This window comes from Aquarana catesbeiana, linkage group LG01, assembly GCF_042186555.1.
Source record: "Aquarana catesbeiana isolate 2022-GZ linkage group LG01, ASM4218655v1, whole genome shotgun sequence".
Classification (NCBI taxonomy): Eukaryota; Metazoa; Chordata; class Amphibia; order Anura; family Ranidae; genus Aquarana; species Aquarana catesbeiana.
This window is the reverse complement of record NC_133324.1, coordinates 40,766,603-40,788,096: the sequence shown is the minus strand read 5'-3', so window position 1 is coordinate 40,788,096 and position 21,494 is coordinate 40,766,603. Positions and strand designations below refer to the sequence as shown.

Here is a 21,494-nt window from a genome sequence, read left to right as displayed (position 1 = left end):
CTATACTACCCATGTCTGCCACTATACCTCCCTATACTACCCACATTTGCCACTATAACTCCCTATACTACCCATGTCTGCCACTATACCTCCCTATACTACCCACATTTGCCACTATAACTCCCTATACTACATGTGTATTTCAATTGTATGAATTATTTGGCATACAGAATATTTAGCATTGATCCTTGCCAAATAGAGTTTATTTTAAAGAAATGATGTGTCTTGGTTTAGAGTGATTAAAATAATATGAATAATAGAGGATTAAACATAACCTCTCACAAATAAACTACCTGCACAAACAACTAAAAGTAGATAGAAGATGATGTCAGTATATTGAGAACAAAGAGAGATGTATGGTACTGAACTGTATAAAAGGAGGGGAGAGAAGCCATCTCATTGTATTGCCATTGTGATACCCATGCTGCAGAGGTCTGTGTCACAATGGAGAATTAATTAAAGAAGAACCCAGTGATCGGAGCTATGGGTGTATCACATACTTACATCTTCCAGTTCTGTGTGATCCAGCAATGTATGACACTCTGGAGATCAGGAATTCAGAGTCCGGCCTGTTCCCTTAATCATATTCAGGTATTTGATGAATTCCAATATTTTCAGGATGGAGATTTGATCATTGGAGGAGTGTTCACTGTGAGGTCAAAAGAAGAAAATGTATATTTACATGAAGAAAATAGATACAGGTATGTAACTTACTTGCTAGGAAGAGAAAAATGTGATCAGGGTGACAAAGAACAACAAATAGGACTTTGCAAAATGATTTGAAGAAATATATGTAATGGAAATATTATAAGAATGTATATAATGGATATAAAAGATCTCCTTGTTTACATGCAAGCCAAGCTGTCCAGAAAGTGACAGGGGGTGGTTCACAGTGACAGAGAGTGGGTGATGGTGACAGGGGGTGGATGACAGTGACAAAACTTGTGTCAAACTATAACAGCATCAGGGTGTTGGAGAATTTGCTTTCTTTGAAGACTCTCCACTGTGAGAATATAATGATTTTTGTTCTACAAGGCCTGTGCTTTCAGAAAATATATTATGTTCTGGAGGGGGGGATTTTGGATAATTTTATGACTAAAAATGAAGATTTTATATGTGTGCAAAAAAAAAATGCTCTAGAGAGGACATGAATAAATCCACACTTTAATCCCACTCACACTTTAATCCCAATTGTTCTGTTACCATTCTTTATACACACATGTGCAATCTGTGCTGTTTTGTTTTATTTTACAACCTCCAGCACAGGGCATAGTGGGGGGTTTCTATACTAAAGTCCTGCTGTGGATCGTCCACCCAGATTAGTTTCATGTTGTTTACGGCTTATGCATAGCTCCCAACCGTCCCTGATTTTGAGGGACTGTCCCTGATTTGCAACAAAGTCCCTCTGTCTCTCTTTCCTCCTCATTTGTCCCTCATTTTGGTCTGATCTATATTGCTGTTTATAAAATGCAATATTTATCTTTCAAAAAGTGTTTTAACAGTGCCAAACCTTTCATCCAATTTCTAAATTGCTGCATTTGTTCATTTGGAAAGCCAGTATAAAGGAATAGTAGTGGTTAAAAAAAGGACTTGTGGGTTCAACTAATTTTTTTTTGGTCTAATTCTCCTTTAAGAGGGCCTGGCAGGGGGTGTGACAGGGGGTGTGTCCTATGCCTGCATACTTTTGCTAATAGGTGTCCCTCATTCCCATCTCAAAAAGTTGGGATTTATGGCTTATGTATGTTTTAAAGGACTACAATCTGAACCCCAGACAGATATAACAGACACACATGAATGCAGCTCTCTATTCAATAGTACATCATTACATTGGTGTAAGTGCCAACATTTTATTTGGTATCAGCCACAGACTGGGGGAGGGATAGGATCTGTACATTTTTCCTGAACTGCAGCAGAGGAAACTACGGTCTGCTGTCCTGTCAGACAGAGCTGTGTAGCAGAGCTGTGCAAATATCAGAACTGCATGGCTAGAAATACAAATCCTTTGGCAAGTAAAACAGCTCCCATGTATGCTTTTCAATTGTGGATTTCATTATTTGCCTGGAGTTCAACTTTAACACTTTCTCTACCAGAGCATTTTTTTTCAGTTTTTGCACACATGTTAAAATGCACATTTTAGGCCTGAAAATGACTTAAGCTCCCCAAACATTATACAGTATATTTCTGAAAGTAGAGAACCTGTAGAATAACATGATGGCAATTGCAAATCTTTATGTGCACCATATTTGTGGAACTTTGTATCAAACCTGTATTCTCAGTAAAAAATATACTTAAAATCACTTCCGGACCGCCGCACGCCGATATACGTCTTTACTTTGAAGGGGGATATCAGTGTTATGGCAGCAGCTAGCTGCCATAACCTCCGTATCCTCTTCTTCAGCCAGTGGTCCGGTTTTCGATAAAGATCGGTCTCTGCGGTGGATTTGCCGCGTGATCACTTTTTTTTTGGCGGCGGGAGGGGTCCCGCACCCCTCCCGCCGTGCTCCGGTGCCCTCCACCGCTTTCTGGAGCCGTCGGTAGTGGTGGAGGCAATCGGATCTTCACCCTTGCTGGGTATGGAGATGAGTGAGGGGAAGATGGCCAACACCCGTCTCCATAACGATGCTGGGGGAAAGCAACGTCAAACGTCACTCCCGCCCATAGCTCTTAAAGGGCCATTTTTTTTTAATGACAATTTTTTATTGCATTTTAGTGTAAATATGAGATATGAGGTCTTTTTGACCCCAGATCTCATATTTAAGATGGCCTGTCATGCTTTTTTCTATTACAAGGGATGTTTACATTCCTTGTAATAGGAATAAAAGTGACACAATTTTTTTTTTAAAAAACAGTGTAAAAATTAAAAATGAAAGGTAAAATTAATAAGAAAAAACATTTTTTTAAATGCGCTCCGTCCCGCCGAGCTCGCGTGCAGAAGCTCACATATGAAAACGGTGTTCAAACCACACATGTGAGGTATCGCCACGATCGGTAGAGCGAGAGCATTAATTCTAGCACTAGACCTCCTCTGTAACTTAAAACATGCAACCTGTAGAATTTTGAAGCGTGACATGTTGGGTATCAATTTACTTGGCGTAACATTATCTTTCACAATATAAAAATAAATTGGGCTAACTTTACTGTTGTCTTATTTTTTAATTCAAAAAAGTGTATTTTTTTAAAAAAATGTGTGCTTGTAAGACCGCTGCGCAAATACGGTGTGACAAAGTATTGCAATTTTATTCTCTAGGATGTTGGAAAAAAAAAGTATAATGTTTGGGGGTTCTAAGTAATTTTCTAGCAAAAAAAACAGTTTTTAACTTTTAAACAACACATCTCAAAAAGAGGCTCGGTCCTTAAGTTGTTAAAAGAAAAGCATGGTAAATTTAAAAAATAAACTTACATAATCACCTAGGTGGATGCTGCATCTGTCCCTTGCTGCCTCTAAGATTTTCTCAGTCTTCAGTGAGCAGAGAGCTGGAGACTGACAGTTACTCTGTGCTCTGCCTCTCAGGCACTCATTGGAGCACCGGGCTGTGGTGGGGCGGGAGCGGCTGGCCTGGTCTCTCAGTGGCAAACTGAGAGGCTGTGCCAGCTACTAATCAGGAATCTTGGTGGATCCTGACATTAAATTCTCTCTAGAGCCTGGATCAGCTCAGTAATATTTACCCTGTTATTGGCTGAATATGGGTCACAGGAGCGCAAAACGCATTGCACTCCCATGACCTACAGGAGAAGTAGGGCCAAAAGAGTGTTGGCCCTACTTCTCCTTTAGGCTGGGTTCACACTAGAGCACGGAGTGGCTCACAGCAGGAGTCCGGTGCGTCTCCATTCACCGTTTCAGGTCCAATTTTAATCCCGAATTTCAGACCAAAAGATGCACAGGACTCCTGTGCAATTTGCACCAGAGCTGCTCCAGAGATATGTGAACTGGCTCTATAGAGACCCGGTCACAATCTTCTGCTATGCAAATTGGATGCGTGGATTCGCAATAGTGTGAACCCAGCCTGAAACTTACTTTTAGTGCACACCAGTGGCGGCCCGTCCATAGGGGGCGCACAAGCGCTGTTCCCCCCAAAGCTAGTCACAAAAAAAAGGCCCTTAAAAAAAAATTAAAAATACAAAAAAATGTAATTTAAGTGCACTGTGTTCAGGCGCCAGACACAGTGCACTATGTTAAGTGTGACGTCAATGCAATTACGTGATTGCAGACGAGACGCTTCATTTGCCTGTTTTTTTTTTGCTGCCTTGTAGAGCAATGCAATGCGCCGCAGCACTCCTTCATTCATGTTGATGTGTTTTTTTGATTGGCACCAGCGGGCGGTGCTTTCCCTCAGAGCCTCAGCGTCACTTCCGGTTTCTCTGTGCCAGTGAGAAACCGGAAGTGACGCCGCCGCTCCGTGGATGGAACGCATGGCCCGAGCGGTGCCTATTTGCAGAAGACTATGATGGTAATGTTGACAGCAAAATAGGCGACATTGGGAATACATGCTGTTGATTGTTCTGATGATTACCATGTAGGCATATATTTTCGCTAAGACATTTAACACTTTACTAGACTACAAACTATTATTATAGGTGCAGGACGATCTCTGCCACGCAAATCATGGACTATGTGTGCTCCAACTCTAGTAACTGTCTAGTAACTGTCTAACTGCACAACATTCAATATAGCATGACCAAGTAGTGACCCCTCATGCATGGACATCTAATAGTAACTAATGTGCAACTAATGTGCAACTTTCAGTTCAAGTACACTTGCTACAAATAAAAATGGGAATAGGAAGTGAGCCAAGTGGGATTGAACCAAACACACTTCTGAGATCTAATATGTGTGTGTTATAATATGCCTGGGTGTGTGAATTATGAGGGTGGATAATATAAAGGAATATGCGTTACAACATGGATACCAATACTTGAAGTGGAACTTTCAGTAACTTTACAAGTCCAGAAATGTCACAATATACAGCAACAGCATCATTTTCCACAAAAAGCGCCACCTTTTATATTTAAAAATACATATTTGAGCTCCTGTGAGTGACATTGCCTAGGCTAAGATAATGTCATATTCCAGGCTCTAAATTATAGCTTGGGCTCTGTAGAGCCTGGTATATGATGGACAGAGCCCAGTTTATAATGTAGAGCATGGTATATGATGTACAGAGCCCTGTGTATAATGTATGGCCTGGTATATGATGTACTACATCATATACCAGGCTGTAGATTATACACAGGGCTCTGTACATCATACCCTGTACACCAGGCTGTACATTATGCACAGGGCTCTGTACATCCTACACCAGGCTGTACATTATACACTGGGCTCTGCACATCATATACCAGGCTGTACATTATTCACAGGGCTCTGTACATCATATACCAGGCTGTACATTATACACAGGGCTCTGTACATCAGACCCTGTATACCAGGCTGTACATTATACACAGGACACTGTACATCATATACCAGGCTCTACATTATACACAGGAATAGTGCCCTTTTACATCAGAAGCCCAGAATTGGTAATGCTGGGCTATATACCCTATCTGTAATGCTGACCTATATACCCTATCTGTAATGGTGACCTATATACCCTGATCTGTGAGGCTGATCTATATACTCTGTCCTGTGATGCTGAGCTGTATACTCTGTCCTTTGATGCTGAGCTGCATACTCTGTCCTGTGATGCTGAGCTGTATACTCCTGACACTATGGGTGGAAGCAAGTGGAATACAGGGATGGAGTGGGTGGATTATATAGGGGTGGGGCTTATAAAAAGTGACAGGGGTCAAAGAGGAAAGGCGGGGTCTGGCGCCCCCATCCTAAAACTTCACCAGCCGTCACTGGTGCACACAAAAACAATAAAATATATTTTTAAATATAAAAGTTGAGATTACGTCTAGTTACGTACATATGTAGCACCCTCAGTAGGTTGCTAGTATGTATATAAAGTGATATCCAGCTTAACAGGAAACTGTTAGGTAAAACATAGCAGCTTTCCTGCCTAACAGGAGAGCTACATTGTTTAGCAAGGGAATCCTGTGTGTTTCACAGTGCTTCTGCTCAAGTATTGGCTCCTCTGTATTTCGGGAACCTGGAAGGTTCTAGATGAATAGGTAGACCCATGCGGATCAGCAGCATGAATATGGATGCCATGCCAGCCAATTACAGGCATAGGGGGCCCTATGCATTCTGTGAGTGGTATTTATATTTGGTGAGCACACAGGAAGTGGGTCTTTTTCCTCCAGCTGAGGAGGGGGTGCAGTGCCCTCCTCAGCACCTGTTGCCATGTGGCCTCAGTTGGGAGGCCTGGAGGCTATAATGCTGACCAGAGTGTTCTGAAGAGCTGACTGAGGGGGAGCCATCCCTTGGAAGATCTGTCTGGTATCACTGGAGGGTGCTGCTGGAGAATAGGAAGAAAGCTGCTATTCAGTCTAAACCAGGGACGTGCGGTGAGGTCAGTGGCTGGTGAGGCACTGTCTAGTATCAGAGCCAGATACAAACAGGTTACATACACCGCGATCGTTAGAGCGAGAGCAATAGTTCTAGCACTAGCACTCCTCTGTAACTCTGAACATGTAATCTGTAAAAAAATTTAAAGCATCGCCTATGAATATTTTTAAGTACTGAAGTTTGGCGCCATTCCACAAGTGTGCGCAATTTTTAAGCATGACATGTTGGGTATCTATTTACTTGGCGTAACATCATCTTTTACAATATACAAACAAATCAGGTTATCTTTAGTGGGGTTTTTTTTATTTTTTTTATTCATGAAACAGTTTTTTTTCCAAAAAAAAAAGCGTTTGAAAAATTGCTGTGCAAATATCATGTAACATAAAAAGTTGCAACAACCACCATTTTATTTCCTAGGGTGTCTGCTAAAACTATATATATAATGTTTGGGGGTTCTGAGTAATTTTCTAGCAAAAAAATTATGATTATTACATGTAGGAGAGAGGTGTCAGAATTGGCCATGGTGGCAAGGGGTTAATTACCATAAGTAAGTAATATACAAATAATTATTATATATTGTTTTTACGGTAATTTACTATGTTTTCAAAAACTATACTCAAGCAGGTGGCTTAACGGACAAATTACTGAAGTTTGAAGTTATAACAGTAAATAGATAAATAATAAATTATTATCTTATAACATATATAGCATAATAATATATGATTTAGCTTGATTATAACAGTAACAGCGAGGGGGTCCACCACGGAGGGTAAGAGTCCACCTTTATCATTATTCTTACTTATTGGAGTCATCGTCTGTGGAATTGCACCACCCCGCACATCCCTCTCCTTTGTCGATCCATTCATATAGAGATTGGTTGCTGCAAAGCTGCATAGCGGATGGAAATACTTTCACTGATGAACTTTTTATGTTTTAACTCATGGACTGAGTTTGTTTGATTCTTACGCTTTCATATTCACATAATAATTGTTGTATTTCACACGTACACTCTTTTTGTTTTTCTTTGCTTCTTTATTGAGTTTTTATGATTTGCACGTATACTTTTCTACCATTTATTGAGTTATTAACTTGTTCTCAGTAGATTGTGGTTTTCACTACCACTTATATACACTCACATTTATGTGTGTATTTTCATATAGTTAGCGCACTTTTTATTTTATTTTTTTAATTCTATGGTATACACAGGTATTGGTGTGTTTTTAGGTGCAGCTTTTACTTTTATCCTTTTTGCTCTGCAGCGCGGTTTTTCTTTTTATTACTGATAAAACATTGCTGGGCAGATCTGGGCATTGCTGGGCAGATCAGTGACATAATGGTGCCAATCAGTGCCCATTTGTGGGCACTGATTGGCACAGATTGGGCACATGTGGATGGCCATGGGGTACATACCTGGCCATCCACGTTGCCCCTTCCCTGGTGGTCCTAGTGGCATCCCTGGTGGTCCAGTGTGGTGATCTGAGGGGGGGCTGCGCTGATAAACAATCAGCGCAGACCCCCACTGCCAGGAGAGCCGCCGATCGGCTCTCCTCTACTCGCGTCTGTCAGACGCGAGTGAGGAAGAGCCGATCAATGGCTCTTCCCATTGACAGCGTGATCAGCCATGATTGGACACGGCTGATCACGTGGTAAAGAGCCTCTGCCGGAGGCTCTTTACCAAGATCGGTGTTGCGGTGTGTCAGGCTGACACACCGCTCCACCGATCGCCGCGATGCGCGCCCCCGGGGGCGCGCTGCGGCATGTTATCCTGCTGGACGTCATATGACGTCCAGTCAGGATAACAGAACCACTTCCCGGACGTCAATCTGCTATAGGGCGGGCGGGAAGTGGTTAATGCACTAAAACACACTATATTGCCCAAATGTTTGATGAAATAGAAAAGATGATCTTAGGCCGAGTACATGGATACCAAACACGACATGCTTTAAAATTGCGCACAAATATGCAGCGGCGACAAACTACATACATTTTTAAAAGCCTTTAAAAGCCTTTACAGATTACCACTTTAGATTTACAGAGGAGGTCTATTGCTAAAATTACTGCCCTCGATCTGACCTTCGCGGTGGTACCTCACATGCATGCTGTAATTGCTGTTTACATACGACGCCAGACCGACGCTTGCGTTGACCTTTGCGCGAGAGCAGGGGGGGACAGGGGTGCTTTTTTTTTATTATTTACTTAGCTTTTTTATTTTATGTTTAAACTGTTCCTTTCATTTTTTTTTTGGACCGGAAGCAATCTGCGCTAACACCAAAAACTCCACAATTATGTGTAAATTAATTGAACAAATTGTAAATACAAATACAAATAATAATAATGATCTCAAAATGGTAATAAACAAAACACTGACAAAAAACTGACAAAAAAGTGCTGCACCCCAAAAAAACTTGAATATCTAGTTCTAGCAAATAATAAAAATGGATTAAGATGCCCTAGTAATGTCAAAAAAGAGAAGGTTTAAAGAAACACCTTTAACCTAAAAACCATAATATAACATTAGGTGATCCTGGTGAGTGAATATTGAATACAACAAAATAGTGTCCTGAGAAATCAATCAAACACTGGGTTTCTGTGTAAGTAGTCCATCCTTCATCTAATGAAATTTCATCTCCTTTAGTGTTTGCACAAGCCAAACAGTGGAAAAAGAAGGGGGGGGGGGGGGCGCTTACCAGATGTAATGGACCCCTATTACGGGGGTCTTACAAGCTCACAGATGCCGGATCTAGCAGGCGGAAACAGCTGATTTCATTTGAGGGCTGGAATCCACCTTAGATCCTTCCTGAACACTGGGATTGCCGTATGATAAACAGTGCCTCTGTGGAATCGCTCAATATATGTAGGGAGAGATCAAACAGGCAGAGGGTCCTCCATGGTGTAGTCTTTATTAAAAGTGATGGATGGCTGACATCAAGAGTAAAGCAGGAATTTAAAACGAAACAAACAGCTCAGCCGCGTTGAATCTAGCCAGCTGATGTGTGGAGACGTCAGGTCCCGTGGCTCCGTCCGACGCGGCGTTTCCCCGTAAGAGGCTTCGACTTGGAGAGGAGGCTGGAGCCAGACGTCACACACCACACTATATAGGCATCTCCGCAGGAAGGTGACACCGGAAACAAGATTGAAGTATAATATCAATAAGTTCACAGTGTAACCATATATAAGTTTCAAAATAAATAAAAATAGAATAAAAGTAAAATAAAAACAAGAGCTGTTCATATCAAGAAACTCCTGATGTAAATTATACAACAATTAAAATAGACAATCATAAAAATACAGCAACATATCAAATTTGTTTCAGGGATGGCCAATACTGACCCCAACATTTAAATAGAAGCAGCATACCCATCCCCAAAACATAGCATTAAATCATCCTCCCCTGGCAACTCTCCCTGTCATTCAAATAAGGGAACATTGTGGGCAAGCAAGGATGTTCCAGACTTTTACAATAAAATGCAAATGACAAAATTAAATTAAAATGTTAAAAATCTTATCTGTGCAAAAAACTTATGTAAGCAATATCATAATAAACTTTATCTTTGGAGGGAAAAAGGGACTTTCCAAATCATTGAAAGAAAAGGCCAGGCTGGTCAAAAGGAAGACTAATCATATATGCATGTGTAAGATGGAAGGGTACAAACATTATTAACTATTGTCAATGTAACAGTTTATGTCCCATTCAATGTTAAGGCCCAACGGGCTATAACACTGCATGTCAAATATCCAGCGGGTTTCGCAGCGTGAGATATGGCGTTTTAGATTACTGCCCCTCCAATGTGGGGTAAATTTTTCAATAGCCATAACTTTCAGCTGCGATGTATCTCGATTGTGAAACTGGCGAAAATGCCAAGAGACACTATGCCCGACAAACCCCCTGCGTATATTGGATAAGTGTTCATTAATCTGAATTTGAAGTGCATGGGTGGTCCTCCCAATATACTGAAACCCGCATGGACAACTGAGAAGGTATATTACCCCTACGGTCCCACACATGATGAAATCTTTTATGGAGTAAACCCTTGAAGTGACAAAAGATGAAAAAGTAGAACCTCTGACCGTTTGGGATGACCTGCAAACCGCACACTTTCTGCATGGAAAAAAATCTTTAAGATTGCCAAACATTTGAACTTTGGGAGGTGGATCAATGACACTAGGTGCCAATAGATCTTTAAGGTTTTGATTCTTTCTGTATAAAACATTGGGTCGATCCGGAAGTGCAGGTCCCAACACCTTATCGCACTTGAGGGTCTGCCAATGTTTCCGAATAATTTTATTTACCCACCAATAGTGTGAGGAAAAGGTGGTCAAGAAAGACCATTCCAAATCTTTAGTCTTTCTCTCATTTGCATTACCAGTTTTGGGAACTAATAGTTTTGGTCTGTCAAGAAGATTGACTTCCTGCAGATCCTTATCCTATGCAGAGGGTTGGTATCCCTTTTCTATAAATCATTTCTTTAGGTCAGTAGCTGGAGTTTGAAAATCTTTAATATGGGAACAATTCCTTCTAATACGTTGGAATTGTCCTTTTGGGTATGGCTTTGAGCCATTTTGGATGATGTCCACTGTCCAATGGAATGTATCCATTGCGATCAGTGTTTTTAAAATAGGTTTTAGTAAGGAGGGAACTTTGTTCTTTAAAAATTACCAAGTCTAGGAAATTAACTGAAGTCAAACTATGTTCATAAGTGAACTTAATCCCCCAATCATTATTGTTCATTTGGGTCATAAAAGTATGGAGGGATCGCTCATCCCCCTTCCACAGAAAAAAGGCGTCGTCAATATAACGACGCCAAAAAAGGAGGCGGGGTTCATTGAGGGAAAAGAGTTTGTCATTTTCCCACAAGGCCATGAACAACCCAGCTAAGCTGGGGGCAAATTTTGCCCCATGGCAACTCCAGTGCTCTGGAGGTAAAAATCTCCTCCATAATAAAAATAATTATGTTCCATAGCAAAATGCAGTAATTTCATAACAAAATCTATGATGGAAGTTCTTAACAAGAGTTCCTTTCTAAGAAAAAACTCAGCTGCTTGGTATCCCAATTCATGGGGTATTATAGTATAAAGGGAGGCAACGTCCGCTGTTAAAAGCAAGATGTTGTCATCCACTGTGTACTCAGATATTTCCTTAATAATTTGCATTGAGTCTTTCAAAAAAGCCAGGGTTTTACTTACCACTGGCTGAAGATAGAAATCAATAAATTTCCCTATTCTGGAGGTAAGAGAATCAATGCTGCTTACAATAGGGTGGCCGAGGGGTTGGACAGGGTTTTTGTGGACCTTAGGGATATAGTATATTATTGGTGTTCTTGGTGCTAAAGGTATAAGAAATTCCCGTTCTTTCTCGTTGATGACACCTTTTCTACAACCATCCTGTATTATACTATTTTTAGAGCCCTTTTGTATTTATTTAAAGGATCTCCATTTAGGATGGTATAGGTACCCCTTTCTGACAAAAAGAGACTCCATTTCCTTTATGTAATCCTGTTTTTTCAAGATAACCACACCTCCCCTTTATCCGCTGGCCATATGATAAGTTCCTTCCTTTTGCAGAGAGAGGCTATTCCTTCCTCTGTGTCTTTCCGATGCTCCTTTTTAAAGTTAATCTGTTGCAAATCGTCTAATACTAAATCCTTACAAACCGATAGATTAGGCGCCATTTTGCCCGGGGGATTAAATAAAGATGCATTCTTGAGTCCTGTTCCCTTAGGAATTTGACTTCCTGTCTGGGATTGATTTCTTATAATAGGGTTAGAGAGAAAATATCGCTTGGTGCTTAATTTTCTAATATATTTTTGCACATCTAAAAACATCTGGAATTTATTTAAAGGTTTCCTAGGGGCATACTTTAAACCCTGATTTAATGTTAACTTTTCCGCTCTAGTTAGTTCCTCTCCACTGAGATTAAACACTCCTTCACATATTACCTCCTCTGTTTTTTTGGGGTGGCTTCGTTACCCTCCTCTGCATCCTCTCTTAGTCTTCCTTTTTTGTTTTGGCCCCTCCCTAAAAAATTGTCCACCTTATTTCTCAAGGGGGCTGCCCCAGGGAGACCATCAAGAGTACGACCCTGCTGGTTCCCCATGGGTCTCAATCCTGTACTATAGTAGTCTGTTTCCTCTGCATTCTCCATATACCCCTGTAATGGACCATATTGGTTTCTTGTTGGTATATCATACCTCCAAGGGATTCGTGGGGAGAAAGGAGGACCTTTTCTATGTCCATCTCCTGGATGGTTTTTATATGTTTGATCATCATAGTATCTCCGATAATCCATTTCAGGTTGTCTAATACGGGGGTATGGCTGAGGACCCCCATGCTGTTGATTAGACACATATGGCTGTCTTCTATTCCTGTTGTTTCCTGAATTCGAACCCCTTCCGAGTTCTTAGGTTGTTGGTATGTGGAGGATGGATATTGGTTATATGATCCATTGTTCACAAATCTACCTGTGTTGTTATTTTTCTTCCTATAGGCTTGGGGTGTTTTGTCATCTCCTACTCTTGCTGGTCCTATATATCTTCGACCTGGAGTAGAAGTGCCCTGTAAATGTTCATTTGAAGGAGGTGCCGATGTACCATCAGTCATCTCACACCCCCACAGTCGCCAACCCCAAAAAGGCCGACTTGGTTTTTAGTCGCCAAGAAAAGATCTAAGGTGGCTAAATTGCAGCAAGAATTTAAGGACATAAAAGAAAAGTTAGCCCCTATGAGCAAAGAGGGGCTATACCAGGTGTATATGAAAGAATTACATGACATTATGATAGAGGAAGAGGAAGAGCAGAAAGTTAAGAAATGGAAGAAGTATCTCAGAGACGTGGAGGATTACAAATCCCACAACGTCTTCAAATGGCAGGAAAATTATCGTGACATTTTTGTAAAACCACCTGAAATGAATGATATGGAGGGGTTTGAGATGACTGATGGTACATCGGCACCTCCTTCAAATGGACATTTCAGATCTTTACAGGGCACTTCTACTCCAGGTCAAAGAGATATAGGACCAGCAAGAGTAGGAGATGACAAAACGCCCCAAGCCTATAGGAAGAAAAATAACAACACAGGTAGATCTTTGAACAATGGATCATATAACCAATATCCATCCTCCACATACCACCAACCTAAGAACTCGGGAAGGGGGTCGAATTCAGGAAACAACAGGTATAGAAGACAGCCATATGTGTCTAATCAACAGCATGGGGGTCCTCAGCCATACCCCCGTATTAGACAACCTGAAATGGATTATCGGAGATACTATGATGATCAGACATATAGAAACCATCCAGGAGATGGACATAGAGAAGGTCCTCCTTTCTCCCCATGAATCCCTTGGAGGTATGATATGGTCCATTACAGGGGTATATGGAGAATGCAGAGGAAACAGACTACTATAGTACAGGATTGAGACCCATGGGGAACCAGCAGGGTCGTACCCTTGATGGTCCCCCTGGGGCAGTCCCCTTGAGAAATAAGGTGGACAATTTTTTAGGGAGGGGCCAAAACAAAAAAGGAAGAATAAGAGAGGATGCAGAGGAGGGTAATGAAGCCACCCCAAAAAAACAGAGGAGGTAATATGTGAAGGAGTGTTTAATCTCAGTGGAGAGGAACTAACTAGAGCGGAAAAGTTAACATTAAATCAGGGTTTAAAGTATGCCCCTAGGAAACCTTTAAATAAATTCCAGATGTTTTTAGATGTGCAAAAATATATTAGAAAATTAAGCACCAAGCGATATTTTCTCTCTAACCCTATTATAAGAAATCATTCCCAAACAGGAAGTCAAATTCCTAAGGGAACAGGACTCAAGAATGCATCTTTATTTAATCCCCCGGGCAAAATGGAGCCTAATCTATCGGTTTGTAAGGATTTAGTATTAGACGATTTGCAACAGATTAACTTTAAAAAGGAGCATCGGAAAGACACAGAGGAAGGAATAGCCTCTCTCTGCAAAAGGAAGGAACTTATCATATGGCCAGCGGATAAAGGGGAGGTGTGGTTATCTTGAAAAAACAGGATTACATAAAGGAAATTGAGTCTCTTTTTGTCAGAAAGGGGTACCTATACCATCCTAAATGGAGATCCTTTAAATAAATACAAAAGGGCTCTAAATAGTATAATACAGGATGGTTGTAGAAAAGGTGTCATCAACGAGAAAGAACGGGAATTTCTTATACCTTTAGCACCAAGAACACCAATAATATACTATATCCCTAAGGTCCACAAAAACCCTGTCCAACCCCCCGGCCGCCCCATTGTAAGCGGCATTGATTCTCTTACCTTCAGAATAGGGAAATTTATTGATTTCTATCTTCAGCCGGTGGTAAGTAAAACCCCGGCTTTTTTGAAAGACTCAATGCAAATTATTAAGGAAATATCTGAGTACACAGTGGATGACAACGTCTTGCTGGTCTCTTTTATACTATAATACCCCATGAATTGGGATACAAAGCAGCTGAGTTTTTTCTTAGAAAGGAACTCTCGTTAAGAACTTCCATCATAGATTTTGTTATGAAATTACTGCATTTTGCTATGGAACATAATTATTTTTATTATGGAGGAGATTTTTACCTCCAGAGCACTGGAGTTGCCATGGGGGAAATATTTGCCCCCAGCTTAGCTGGGTTGTTCATGGCCTTGTGGGAAAATGACAAACTCTTTTCCCTCAATGAACCCCGCCTCCATTTTTGGCGTTGTTATATTGACAACGCCTTTTTTCTGTGGAAGGGGGATGAGCTATCCCTCCATACTTTTATGACCCAATTGAACAATAATGATTGGGGGATTAAGTTCACTTATGAACATAGTTTGACTTCAGTTAATTTCCTAGACTTGGTAATTTTTAAAGAACAAAGTTCCCTCCTTACTAAAACCTATTTTAAAAACACTGATCACAATAGATACATTCCATTGGACAGTGGACATCATCCAAAATGGCTCAAAGCCATACCCAAAGGACAATTCCAATGTATTAGAAGGAATTGTTCCCATATAAAAGATTTTCAGACTCAAGCTATTGTCCTAAAAAAACGATTTATAGAAAAGGGATACTAACCCTCCGCATTGGATAAGGATCTGCAGGGAGTCAATCTTTTTGACAGACCAAAACTATTAGTTCCCAAAACTGGTAATGCAAATAAAAGAAAGAGAAAGAATAAAGATTTGGAATGGTCTTTCTTGACCACCTTTTCCTCACACTATTGGTGGGTAAATAAAACTATTCGGAAACATTGGCAGACCCGTAAGTGCGATAAGGTGTTGGGACCTGCACTTCCAGGTCGACCCAATGTTTTATACAGAAAGAATCAAAACCTTAAAGATCTATTGGCACCTAGTGTCATTGATCCACCTCCCAAAGTTCAAATGTTTGGCAATCTTAAAGGTTTTTTTCCATGCAGAAAGTGTGTGGTTTGAAGGTCATCCCAAACGGTCAGAGGTTCTACTTTTTCATCTTTTGTCACTTCAAGGGTTTACTCCATAAAAGATTTCATCACATGTGGGACCGTAGGGGTGATATACCTTCTCAGTTGTCCATGCGGGTTTCAGTATATTGGGAGGGCCACCCGTGCACTTAAAATTCGGATTAATGAACACTTATCCAATATATGCAGGGGGTTTGTCGGGCATAGTGTCTCTTGGCATTTTTGCCAGTTTCACAATCGAGATACATCGCAGCTGAAAGTTATGGCTATTGAAAAATTTACCCCACATTGGAGGGGCAGTAATCTAAAACGCCATATCCCACGCCGCAAAACCAGCTGGATATTTGACATGCAGTGTTATAGCCCATTGGGCCTTAACATTGAATGGGACATAAACTGTTACATTGACAATAGTTAATAATGTTTGTACCCTTCCATCTTACACATACATATATGATTAGTCTTCCTTTTGACCAGCCTGGCCTTTTTTTTTTCAATGATTTAGAAAGTCCCTTTTTCCCTCCAAAGATAAAGTTTATTATGATATTGCTTACATAATTTTTTTGCACAGATAAGATTTTTTAATGTTTTAATTTAATTTTGTCATTTGCATTTTATTGTGAAAGTCTGGAACATCCTTGCTTGCCCACAATGTTCCCTTATTTGAATGACGGGGAGAGTTGGCAGGGGAGGATGATTTAATGCTATGTTTTGGGGATGGGTATGCTGCTTCTATTCAAATGATGGGGCCAGTATTGGCTATCCCTGAAACAAATTTGATATGTTGCTGTATTTTTATGATTGTCTATTTTAATTGTTGTAGAATTTACATCAGGAGTCTCTTGATATGAACAGCTCTTGCTTTTATTTTACTTTTATTCTATTTTTATTTATTTTTGAAATTTATATATGGTTACACTGTGAACTTATTGATATTATACTTCAATCTTGTTTCCGGTGTCACCTTCCTGCGGAGATGCCTATATAGTGTGGTGTGTGACGTTTGGCTCCACCCTCCCCTCCAAGTCGAAGCCTCTTACGGGGAAACGCCACGTCGGACGGAGCCACGGGACCTGACGTCACCACACATCAGCTGGCTAGCTTCACCGCGGCTGAGCTGTTTGTTTCGTTTGAACTTTCTGCTCTACTCTTGATGTCAGCCATCCATAACTTTTAATAAAGAGTTTTTTACGTACTACACCATGGAGGACCCTCTGTCTGTTTGATCTCTCCCTACATATATTGAGCGATTCCACAGAGGCACTGTTTATTATATGGCAATCCCAGTGCTCAGGTAGGATCTAAGGTGGCTTCAAGCCCGCAAATGAAATCAGCTGTTCTCGCCTGCTAGATCCGGCATCTGTGAGCTTGTACAACCCCCGTAATAGGGGTCCATTACATCTGGTAAGCGCCCCCCCCCCCCTTCTTTTTCCGCTGTTTGGCTTGTGCAAACACTAAAGGAGATGAAATTTCATTAGATGAAGGAAGGAGTACTTACACAGAAACCCAGTGTTTGATTGATTTTTCAGGACGCTATTTTGTTGTATTCAATATTCACTCACCAGGATCACCTAATGTTATATTATGGTTTTTAGGTTAAAGGTGTTTCTTTAAACCTTCTCTTTTTTGACATTAGTAGCGCACCTTAATCCATTTTCATTTTTTTTTTTTAATTTTTATTCTTATCTCAGGGAATGTAAATATCCCCTATGATAGCAATAGGTAGTGACAGGTACTCTTTTTTGAAAAAAAATTGGGGTCTATTAGACCCTAGATCTATCCTCTGCCCTCAAAGCATCTGACCACACCAAGATCGGTGTGATAAAATGCTTTCCCAATTTCTCAATGGCGCTGTTTACATCCGGCGAAATCGAAGCCATGAAACGCTCGTAGCTTCCTGTTTCTTAGGCCATAGAGATGATTGGAGCCATTCTGGTCTCTGATCAGCTCTATGGTCAGCTGGCGGAACCACCGGCTGCATTCTCAGGTTCCTTGTTGGGACAGGAGAGCCAGAGAAAACCATGGAAGACGGTGGGGGGGCATTCCCTCCTACTGCTTGTAAAAGCAGTCTAGAGGCTAATTTGCCGCTAGGATTGCTTTTACATGAAATCCGACTGCTGGCTGAAAAGAATGATACCAAGATGATACCTAAACCCACAGGCATCATTCTGGTATAACCACTCAAAGTCCAGCAACATAACAGTACGTTGCTGGTACTTGTTGGGCATATATTGTAATGTATTTTTTTCATACAGCTTGTGGGCTGAAGGAAAAAAAGAGATTGATCAGTGCCCACCATTAGAATATCTCCCTTCATCCACCCACTTCTAATTATGGGCATACATGCAGCATTTTGTTTTTTACTGTGGTGGTGAAATCACCTCCTACAGTGCTGGGGTCACGACTTTATGTATCGTGGGAGCAAACGCTGTTGCTGTCAAGATAAATAAATCCTCGCTGCAGCTGAATGGCGTACCTGAAAACAAAAAAATGGTTAACAATAAAACACAGTAAACAGTAAAGTATAAAAAAAGACAAGATTTTACAAGATTACAGTATTTTAGTAATAAGAACGATATCATTAGCAGTAATCAGCATGGATTCATGAAGAATCGTTCTTGCCAAACCAATCTATTAACCTTCTATGAGGAGGTGAGTTGCCATCTAGATAAAGGAAGGCCCGTAGACGTGGTGTATCTGGATTTTGCAAAAGCATTTGACACAGTTCCCCATAAACGTTTACTGTACAAAATAAGGTCCGTTGGCATGGACCATAGGGTGAGTACATGGATTGAAAACTGGCTACAAGGGCGAGTTCAGAGGGTGGTGATAAATGGGGAGTACTCAGAATGGTCAGGGGTGGGTAGTGGGGTTCCCCATGGTTCTGTGCTGGGACCAATCCTATTTAATTTGTTTATAAACGACCTGGAGGATGGGATAAACAGTTCAATCTCTGTATTTGCAGACGATACTAAGCTAAGCAGGGCAATAACTTCTCCGCAGGATGTGGAAACCTTGCAAAAAGACCTGAACAAATTAATGGGGTGGGCGACTACATGGCAAATGAGGTTCAATGTAGAAAAATGTAAAATAATGCATTTGGGTGGCAAAAATATGAATGCAATCTATACACTGGGGGGAGAACCTCTGGGGGAATCTAGGATGGAAAAGGACCTGGGGGTCCTAGTAGATGATAGGCTCAGCAATGGCATGCAATGCCAAGCTGCTGCTAAAAAAAGCAAACAGAATATTGGCATGCATTAAAAGGGGATCAACGCAAGAGATAAAACGATAATTCTCCCACTCTACAATGCTTTGGTCCGGCCGCAACTAGAGTATGCTGTCCAGTTCTGGGCACCAGTCCTCAGGAAGGATGTACTGGAAATGGAGCGAGTACAAAGAAGGGCAACAAAGCTAATAAAGGGTCTGGAGGATCTTAGTTATGAGGAAAGGTTGCAAGCACTGAACTTATTCTCTCTGGAGAAGAGACGCTTGAGAGGGGATATGATTTCAATTTACAAATACTGTACTGGTGACCCCACAATAGGGATAAAACTTTTTCGCAGAAGAGAGTTTAATAAGACTCGTGGCCACTCATTACAATTAGAAGAAAAGAGGTTTAACCTTAAACTACGTAGAGGGTTCTTTACTGTAAGAGCGGCAAGGATGTGGAATTCCCTTCCACAGGCGGTGGTCTCAGCGGAGAGCATTGATAGCTTCAAGAAACTATTAGACAATCACCTGAATGACCGCAACATACAGGGATATATAATGTAATACTGACACATAATCACACACATAGGTTGGACTTGATGGACTTTTTTCAACCTCACCTACTATGTAACTATGTAACTATGTAACTATGACATACCTGAAAAGCAAACATGATAAAACATAATAACAATAAAACATTGCAGAATAGAATACAGTAGAAAAGAGCAGCACAAAAGATAGAAAATAGAGAGAGGGAGAACAATAAAACTATTTTTGTTTTTTTTATTCTATATTTTTTTTGTTTTTTTTGTTTTTTTACTTTTTTTTTTTTACACGTTTTTTTTTGTAACTGTAATGGTTGTTACTGTAATGGTTCCAGGTTTGGGTCTCTCAGAATGTGATGGCATCTTGGGAGACCCTGTGAAAGTGTGTCCTAGTCTATGCAGTGCTGTACCCTACGCTAATACTCCACTAGTGTATGGTAGTGTTCAAAACATTCACCAATGCAAAGACCAGGATTGTCAGGACAGGAGGGACAATAATAGAGGGTGTCACGGCTATATCCGCGCTTGCTACAGACACAACATCTTCTTTGGGGGGCTCGTTGGGTAGGGGTACTCGGGAGGACATACGGAAAATGCCTCTCATGCAGCCGGCTTACTGCATTTGGATTGGGAAGGTGAGGTGGAGCACAGTCTGGAAACAGAAGGTCGCTGACGATCTCTTCCTGGAAGTTAAGGAAGGATCCAGTCCACCCTGAAGCTCTGTATAGCACATTAGCGTTCAGCAAAGGCAATTGAAATAAGTATACAGACACTTTTTTGTTCCAGCCTGTGGCCTTACGGGCAATTAGGTACGGCGCCAACAACTGGTCGTTGAGGTCCACCCCTCCCATATTTTGATTATATTCGTGGACACAGAGGGGTTTCTCCACAATACCAGTCGCCGTAGGAATTTGGACCGTTGTGTCTGCATGAAGAGAGGAAAGAATGAAAACATTCTTATTATCCCTCCACTTCACAGCGAGCAAGTTATTACACTTAAAGCAGGCTCTCTCCCCCAACCTAAGACGGGAATCTACAAGCCGCTGGGGAAAGCCCCGGCGATTAGATTGCACGGTGCCACACGCGCCAATCTGATGATCAAACAAGTGACTAAAAAGTGGTATGCTCATGTAATAATTGTCCACATACAAATGATACCCCTTTCCGAATAATGGTGACACCAAGTCCCACACAACCTTGCCAGCTCTCCCTATGTAATCTGGGCAGTTTGACAGCCCTATGTGACTATCTCTTCCCTCATAAACCATAAAACTATATGTATAGCCTGTGGTCCTGTCACAGAGCTTATACATCTTGACCCCGTATCTGGCACGCTTGCTGGGAAGATACTGTTTGAAAGACAAACGGTGGCCAGAAAACTTAATCAGAGACTCATCAACGCAGACAACTGGATGGGGAGTAAACAAGGCTGCAAAACGTTAGTTGAAGTGGTTTACGAGGGGCCGAATTTTGTAGAGCCGATCGTATCCAGGGTCTCCACGAGGACAACAGAGTTCATTGTTGTTGAAATGCATGAACCGCAAGATCTGCTCGTATCGTACCCTGGTCATGGAGGCAGAGAACACGGGCATTTGGAAAATTGGGTCAGTGAACCAATATGACCGCAATGTACACCTTTTAACTATGCCCATGTCGAGAGATAGGCCCAGAAAGGTCTTAAATTCAGAAACCGTAATTGGTTTCCAATCACTGGCAAGGAAGGACTGGGGATTAGCGGCGATGAATTGATCAGCATACATGTAGTAATAATATAAAATCCCACATAAATCTACCAACATCCTACAACACTTTGGTCCACAATAGATCTGTAGAGATCTTCGGTGAAAAACAGCGAATAAA

General features: G+C 41.1%; 1 protein-coding gene across 1 annotated transcript in view; it reads left to right on the top strand.

Moving 5' to 3' along the window:
• Window positions 1-478: 478 nt before the first annotated feature.
• The window catches only part of LOC141131268 (vomeronasal type-2 receptor 26-like), a 233,735-nt gene continuing 212,719 nt past the window's right edge, over window positions 479-21,494 (top strand). Inside the window, exon 1 of the mRNA XM_073618775.1 lies at window positions 479-701. Within this exon, the coding sequence (XP_073474876.1) occupies window positions 484-701 (218 nt within the window). The 5' untranslated portion in view covers window positions 479-483. The remainder of the gene's footprint in view (window positions 702-21,494) is intronic.